The 8535-nt window shown below is 37.9% G+C and overlaps 1 protein-coding gene across 1 annotated transcript in view; it reads left to right on the top strand.

Annotated features, from left to right (window-relative positions):
- The first annotated feature begins 3028 nt into the window (after positions 1-3028).
- LOC122084099 (eukaryotic translation initiation factor 3 subunit K) overlaps positions 3029-8535 on the top strand; it is a 13787-nt gene continuing 8280 nt past the window's right edge. The window contains exons 1-4 of the mRNA XM_042652153.1: positions 3029-3295; positions 4359-4415; positions 4604-4654; positions 4756-4818. Coding sequence (XP_042508087.1) covers positions 3176-3295; positions 4359-4415; positions 4604-4654; positions 4756-4818 — 291 coding nt within the window. The 5' untranslated portion in view covers positions 3029-3175. The remainder of the gene's footprint in view (positions 3296-4358; positions 4416-4603; positions 4655-4755; positions 4819-8535) is intronic.

Below are 8535 nucleotides of genomic sequence, written 5' to 3'. Positions count from 1 at the left end.
CTTAATACCCGGACTTGCCCTTCGCAACACCCACCTTTTTTTCTGGATGTCCCGCTTGAAGCAAGAGGATTTGACATCTTATTCATTAAGTCGACAATATCGAAGTAGTAGGTTTCCACCGCAGCTGTTTACATAGAATACAATGAAAAGTCTCTTTTGACATGTCACGATCCACGTGTCATGATCCGAAGCCGTCTCTGCCAATTCTCCGTCATATTCCTCTCCATAGAGGAGCTCGATCCTAATTAGCGTAATCCATCCAAAAGCCATAATGAACACATCATCCATACAGTACAATAAATAATAATGCCATATTTCTCTCCATAGAGGAGCTCTATCCTAATTAGCGTAATTCATCCAAAAGTCATAATGAACACATCGTCCATGCAATACAATAAATAATAATAATAATTCAGCCTCTCTAAATGTGTGGCACAGGTTCAACCACTATGTATTTGTTTATTTTGATACTTCATCAAAAAAAAAAAAAAAGTATTTGTTTATTTTGATAAACACGTCAGCTGCTAAGGATTGACATAAAGCTTTGAAAGGTGCCATAAAGAAAAGTCAATGATTTTTAAAATACGAAATCAAACACAATCGAAGGATAAATTGACAAGATGAGCTTTCTCTTTCTTTGATTTGAAAAAAAGGAAAAAATCACTTTAAGTATCAACCTAGAACAATGTAATGATACAGAAAAGAAAACTTAGATAAAGGAAATTTGAAAACTGACTCTTTCCTTTGATAGAAAAAAAAAACGAAGGAAATTTACTGGTCCACCTCTTGATAAGATTTGTCCTTAATAAAAAACCATCACCCTATATAGACAATTACAATTATCTCTTGCTGTCATTATCTGTTAAACATGACCTTGAAATGATTATATGACCTTTTTGCCTAAAATATAAATAATCCATCCCAAGCTAACCTAACCCTTGCAACTATAGTGGAAGAACAAGTAGTGAAACAATATTCTTCCCAACTAGCAAGTTTTCTTCCCATTGCTTCAATCAACTCCGACCACATGGGGAACCATTAACCTCCGGTGAAGGTAATTATCCGGCCACCTGAATCCCCGGGAACGAGCTTCTTCCCCTTAATCATACATGATTCTTCTCTCAGAAGAACGTTTACACGCCTTGGGGTTATGAATTAATAAATTTACTTTAACAATCTCATGTACATATTATGGGAGGAAGTAGGTCCTGGGGTTAGAACCACAGAGAAAAACTCTTCGAATCTGAACAGCAGTCTTCATGCCACATGTTCTACATTAAAACAGAGTAATCTCAATATCCCTACAAACTAAAACAAGAAGATAAAAACAGATTAATCTTAACATATGGATGAAAAAAAAAAAGAGGACTCTGTAACTTCCACCCAAGCACATTAAAACAGGATTTCCACTTATGTTAATCACTGACATATTAAGTGTGTAAATTCATGGAAGCAAGTCCAAATGGGTAGGTTCCTCATGGGATCAGGTTGAATCAAGTGGGCCAAACGAGATGGGGCGAGTTGACTCGATAGAACCAAATCGGGCAGGTTGGGAATAGGGATGGATATATAGCTAATTGGGCTCAAGACAGTAAGTCGATGATATCAGGCTCAGACTGGAGCCTTATTAGAGCCCTTTATCAGGTCAACGATGGTTATATCAGGTTGGTATATATGACAGGCCAACTCTAAAATTTTCACCCATGATTCTCATTGTATTATATTGAATGTTAGGCCCGGACCAATATGGGTTGGACTGCCTGTTGCCACCCCTACCCAAGCTGGGTTCGGCTGAAAACCTAGGCCCAGTCAAGGATCCCCAGGACTCAACTCAGGCTCCAGTTCAGGCCCGGCTCCGACTTGGCCCTATTTATGTCATTTAATTTTATATAGAAAAAAAGATAAAATTTCCTGTCCAGAAGCATAGCATGTGCTAGCATCTCCATGTGTCAATCTCTCTCCTCTTATAATACAGGTAGATATGTCAGTTCACAGGAAGAAATGAGAAATACAGACGTATGGAGGTGTTGGCATACACAAAGCAGCCTAACACCTATTTCTATAAAAACAACAATAGGGACCAATTGAAAAAAAACCCACGCAATTTACTTTTCATACCAAGACTAATTCTATAAGAAAAAACAAATTAAAATTTTGGAGTAGCAAAATTCCACTCTTTAGAAGTGCTTACAGCCGTAACTAAGTGCTCTTCAATTAACCATTTTGCTGCATTCTTCCAACTATATGTCCATGTATGTTTCACTAAAGGGTCAAAACCATGAAATTTTTTGCTCTTGCCTAGGTAGTAGTTGCAGCAGTTAAGGGAATGGAAATTCAGGAATAGGTATGAAAATACCCTCTTCAGGTGAAATTTTCCAACCCTACCCCTAGGATTCTATTCTCATGGTTGCTATCAAGGAGCTGCAACCCAAGCAACAACAAAGTTTCGTTCAAAAAATCATGAGTTACTTGAAACATTATGAACATTGAGAAGTATACGATAAATAATTGTAATTAAAGACTGGACAACATTTACATTCCATTATTCACCATTAGACATTATCATAAATATGTACATGATTAGTAGGGTCATGCTAAATCGAAACAGTGTTAGGAGAACTTACTCCTAAACAAACAAGCCTCTATCATAATGGAAGGATAGTTTTAAAGTTCTCTTTGAAGTACCTTTACGTTGTATTAGTTTTAAAACTTTGTTATTAAGGTTTGTTCTTTGTCTTTCTCAGTAGGGAAGTGGAAGCCGGAAGGGGTAAGCGAATGAAGATGTCTATGACTTTTTATAGATTTTCAAGATGGGGAAATGGTCCCCATCGAGGAGCGCCTTGTATCTATTTCTGTTATTCACAAATCAAAGGACAGAATTGGCTTTTCACATGAAAAAGGCAAAGTAGACAAAATGGGGGAGTTGGCGTAGGCCACGCTCTCGGACACTCTTTGCGATCGACGCGGTGAGTGGTGACTACTGGTTGAGGTTAAGTTTAAAGACGGGCCCGGATAGACTTTTGTTACGATTCCTACGTATGCCCTAAAGGCTAAGCCGACTGTTCCCAGAAGCCCTTTCTGTTCCGCCTCTGATCTGGTCCTTCTCTGTTTTGTTCCTTGGAGGAAGTTGCAAAGCTGTAGTTGGGGGCGACCGGGCGAGTCTCAGAAGTCCGCCATGGGAAGAGAACGAGAGGTTCCAAAACAGACGGTCTCGTACACGGTCGAGCAGCTCGTCGCTGTGAACCCGTACAATCCTGACATTCTTCCTGATCTCGAAAGCTACGTGAACGAGCAGGTCAGACTCAGCCATCTATCTCTTCGTATATCGTCTTTCTTTCACATATGTTTCTCCCCCATTTGTGTTATTATCTTTCTTTCAAGAGTGATTAGCTGTGGTTAAGGTGAGGATGGTGCAATATGCAAAGCTTCCTACGGAGAGGCACTTTAAGAAAACCCCAAAAGTTCGTTACAAGTTAAAAACCCATAAAAATAAGAATGGCGAACATGCTGGAATAGAATGTGGCAATTGATTGACCTAAAGTTTAGTAAACATTACGATTGAAATTGATTTTTGGTGGTGGCATATAATCAGGATTCAGGGTTTGGACCTGTAACTTATTTGATCGGAGAAAGAAGGAAATGGAAGGATTCTTTATTAACTCTGCATATATGTCCTTCTGAAAGTAACGTTGGGTCCATTGACAATGTTCAAGGGAGTTATGATAGTCTCCATGACATCAGACACTCCTTTGTATTTTCTGCAACATCTTTCAGGGTCTTATATGTGGTGCAGGAATGGTGGAAAGCAGAATTTTGTTAGTCTCCATAATCTCATTGGAGGCATATGTGCTGTACGGCATGGATGTTTAACACTCAATCTTTGCTTCAGAGGGTTGCCCAAGAAAGTTTTCATTTAAAAAAAAAAAAAAATTTTTTTTTTTTTTTCCAGTGATTAAGGATGGTAATTTATGAATGTCAGAAGATTTAATTGTAAGTCTGCCTAATCCTTTGGTATTTCTATGTTAGAGTGCCTTTTGAGTTAATCTAATTTTCTTTGGTACTTCACTAAGGCACGCACCATGCGACTATATGCTTATACATATTGGTAATATATTTTGGGAAGGGGTTTGCTGCCGGACTCCATGGCCCCTGCTCCAGCACGGGGGCCAATGAGAGCATACACACACAGGCATCCATGGGAAGGGGAAGGGGTAGGGTGGTCATTTCACTGGCTCCTGTGAGAGGGTGCTGGGGGCCACTGCCCGGCAGTGTTCTTTTTCCTTATAATTTTTTGTCCAATTCATAATATTGGATTTTTTTTCCCCTTCCTCCCTTGTCTCCCTTTTTGTTCCATACAGGTTTCATCACAAACATACAGTCTCGATGCAAATCTGTGCCTTCTTCGACTTTATCAGGTTGACTTTCTTACCATCTAATGCACACCCATTCACACTTCACCCTTCCCCACAATACAAAGTAACAAACACAAAGATTGAAACACAAAAAGATGCACTCTCATAGAGATGCCTTTTTATGAATTTCCTGTTTTTTAAATGAAGTGTTCTGATATATTTACTTCCAATGAATCCTGTACATTCTACAGTTTGAACCAGAGCGAATGAGCACCAGTATTGTTGCACGCATTTTGGTTAAGGTCTAGTTAACATGCTTAAACATTTAAGAAGGTTCTCTAGCTTCCTCTCCCCAGGTTTCTCTTAAATGTCTGGTTTTTATTTTATTTTCCTTTTTGAGCAGGCTCTTATGGCAATGCCTGCACCAGATTTCAGCCTTTGTCTCTTTTTAATCCCAGAACGTGTGGTACATTTTCTTATCCTCTTATTTTGTTTGCTTGTTAATTATTTCTGTGCTCCAGTCTATCAAAAAATTAAAAATAAATAAATAATAATAATAATAACAATATTGACCTGCTCCTCTAGGATCCAATGTGTTGGGGTTATATTAAAGGTTTGGTTCTTTAAAGTTGAAACTATGTGTCGTCAGATTTGTTTAAAGCTTACCGTACTTTTTTAGAGGTTGACGAGGTCAGTTTGCTCAGTTTTCATCAACAAGGATAGCTTAGAATTATCTTCAGGGAGAGGGTGAGGGGGCAAAGAAATTGAATTCCCTGATGTTAGTGACCTAGTTAGTCAACTAAAAATATAAATGTGAAATACAGGGAATGATTTGAAGTTCCCATGTCACATAAAATTATCTGCACAATAATTGTCCAAGTTGGTAGACTAACTAGATATTTGATCAAATCTAGTGGCTGCCAGTTGACCTACTAGTCCACATTGCTCGACTAGTTCTTAGTTCAGCATGCATAGTATGCAATGACTCGTCGATATTCTATTGATACTAATCAAGATTGAGTTGGAACTTTAATGTGATGCAGATCCAGGTTCCAAAACCGGAATCAGATCGCTTATGGGCCCATCAAAGTACAAATAATTCAACCTTAACAAATCAGTGGCAATCTTTTAATTTATGAGGCAATTCAGAACCCCTTTAGCGAAATAATTGAGTTGGGACACAACAGGAATTAAATCAAAAGGAGAAAGTCGATTCTGGATAGGAAAACAGAGGTGGATTTAAACTGAAATAAAAATTCAAAATCAGGGTCTTTATAAACAGGACTTAAGTGTAAAAAGAAGATTTAGCTTTTTCTTCCTTGCACGATAGGAATGAACCCGGCGGTAGTAGTAGTCAATTTCAAAGGAGATATCTCTCTCATGAGATACCGGATCAAGCTGGAACTTAAAAGAGGGCTCTGAATATTGAAGACCTATGGATTACCCAACATAAATAGCCAATGGAGATGTCCAGAACAGCAAATCGGATTCTGCAATTTCACAAGGCGATGGTTGCAGGTCCAGCCCTAGTTTCAGAGATAGATTTTTCCACAGGAAGGGTATTAGAGATAGGGCTTTTCAAGTGTTGGAATCATTTGGGGGCAAGCTTTCTTCGACCAGAACCAAAATGCAAACAGGGATCTTCCGGGATCCTTTTCTCAGTTCGTGTTCTGCTGTGGGTATGATGGACAGTAGCCAGGCAAGGTGTGACTTGCATTTCTGGAACTTCAATTGAATTAAAGGAGAACGACAAGAGATGGGAGAAGAGAATTTCTGGGAGGAGAAAGGAGGGGAGCACGCACGGCAGCCATGGTTTCAAACCAAAAAAACTTCATTCAATTCTCAATATCAAGTCTCATCATTGGGTACAATAACACTATATAAAGACAAAAGCAACTGGAATTGAGTGATACTGAAATTCCAGAAGAGCAACTACTGGTCCCTTTGTAAATGATAGCTTTCTTTTGCCCTCTTTTTCCTTTCCAAATTTTTAGTCATATGCATAGTTATCAATTCGGCCAAATAATTCGTGAATTATTCGGCCGAACCGAATTTTTCCGAATTTTATCAAAAATTCGGACCGAATCCGAATTAAAAATAAAATTCTTTAAAATTCGCGACTTTTTCAAAACTGAATATAAATCGCGAATAATTCGGACCGAATCCGAATTAAACCGAATTATTCGGTTTATTTAAACATTATTTAAAAAAACAAAAAACCAAAAAAAAAAAACAATAAAAAACAATTTAAAAAAAAAAAAAAACCCAATAAGCTTTTTTGACCGCTTTTTTGACCGAATCCTTCAATTAATCATCCGAATTATTCCGAATAATTCTCCGTCCGAATAATTCCCGAATCCGAATTTGTTAACTATGGGCACAACACAGATCATTCGCTTCTACAACTGATCTGATTTAGAAGAGAAGAGTACATTGCATATCACAGCGACATGCACCCGTAACACGATCAGCAACCGTGGCAGACACAAAAAGAGAACAGAAAACTGGAATCAATTCCTAATTTTTCTTGATTGAATCAGGAATCGAGGGGAAGGACTTGGATTATGAGAGAAAAGAGGAAGACATCTGCACTAGATCAGAGCTTTGATACCATGTAGTGAAACAGAACACAAACTAGAGCAGAAACTGAGAAAAAGAGAGAGAGCTAGGGAAAATCATCTCTGACAGATCTGGTCACTAGATTTCACTTATAAAATCTTAACATGTTAAGTATGCCCTACTTATGCTGGGAACTGTTCTAGTACTTTTCACTTTATAATCTAGTACATCTCACATAACATGATCCAATACATCTCACTTATTAAGGTAGCAATTCAATGCTTCTCACTAACACTTATTATTGGTGAAATCAATAGGGGCATAGTTGTCAAGGCGGCAAGGCTATCCATGGCGGTGGAGGGGTGCCTAAGCGCCTAGGCGACATGGCGCCCACCTAGGCGTTGCCTACGCATCCAAGTTGTCCAAGTGTTATCTTTTGTTTCCCCTCATTTCTAACATTACTTAGTATGCTACATATACCCTATACCATAAGAAAATCAACATTAAGCCACCTCAAGTCATAAAAAATAACATTAAGATCAAGTCATCAAAAATCAACATTTAAAGAAATGTTCTTATTCTATAATAAGTGTGACTAGTCAAATGATTTTATTTTTACATGAGACTTTTTATATAAGGTAGAGCACAAAACCAACTTCCCAACTAATCCAAGTTGTCTTGACAGAGTTATGTCCCGGTCAAACTTATTTTAAGGTGCACGAATGTTGTTAATAATCGCCTGGATGGAAATAAAGTTATGGACATCAGAACAAAAGATTTTTTTACCGCAGTTTTGGTTCTTAGCAATGTTTTACTATGATAAGATTTTACGGAGATTTAATTTCATATAGGAAAAACCTAAGTGTTTGAAAGTTGAAAATCTCCGTTACAACCAAAACCAGTTTTTTTTCAAATTGGGGGGTTGACTTTTTATCCTTTTGGAATTTAATTGTTAAACTATTTTTATTGGATTCAAATAGAGGGTGTTTGCTTATTTATGAATAATATATTAAGTAAATGAAATAAATAAGTGTTAACCAAGTGCTAGGCCAACGCCTTACACTAAGGCGACAGTTGCCATGACCCATATATAACGGGCTGGACGCCTAAGTGATGCCTAGGTGACATCCTGACAACTATGACAGGGGGATTGTTGGTGGTCACGACTCCAAATCAAAATTTTCTAACTTTAAGCGATGGATCGAAACTCACGTAGTATGGGATATTCAAATCAAACATCTTAATAGGTGTTATGTGTGTCTCAAATTCTTGACCCTTTCAAAGATTGACCTACTCCGACATGTTTTGTTGTCTTGTTGTGTAAGTAAGAGAGAAACGAGAGAAAAGAGGATTTTTGCGTTAGGGTTTTTAGGTGAGAGTTCTTGCTACGAGTTCAGGTGTTCTTGAGAGATCTCTATTGTAATCTTCTTCCATCATATAGTGAATCATCTTCACCTTCGCCCATAGGTGTAGCACATCACATCGGTGTGTGAACCACGTTAAATCTCTGTGTTATCTTGTTTTAATCTATTCTTTTTCTTCATGTTTGTTCTAACAATAGGGTTTAGGCTCTCCTCTTTAGTACCACAAGCGAAGCACCTCAAATAATGTTCCTATGAAAACT

This window comes from Macadamia integrifolia, chromosome 7, assembly GCF_013358625.1.
Source record: "Macadamia integrifolia cultivar HAES 741 chromosome 7, SCU_Mint_v3, whole genome shotgun sequence".
Taxonomy (NCBI): Eukaryota; Viridiplantae; Streptophyta; class Magnoliopsida; order Proteales; family Proteaceae; genus Macadamia; species Macadamia integrifolia.
This window is presented reverse-complemented; position numbering and strand designations above follow the sequence as displayed.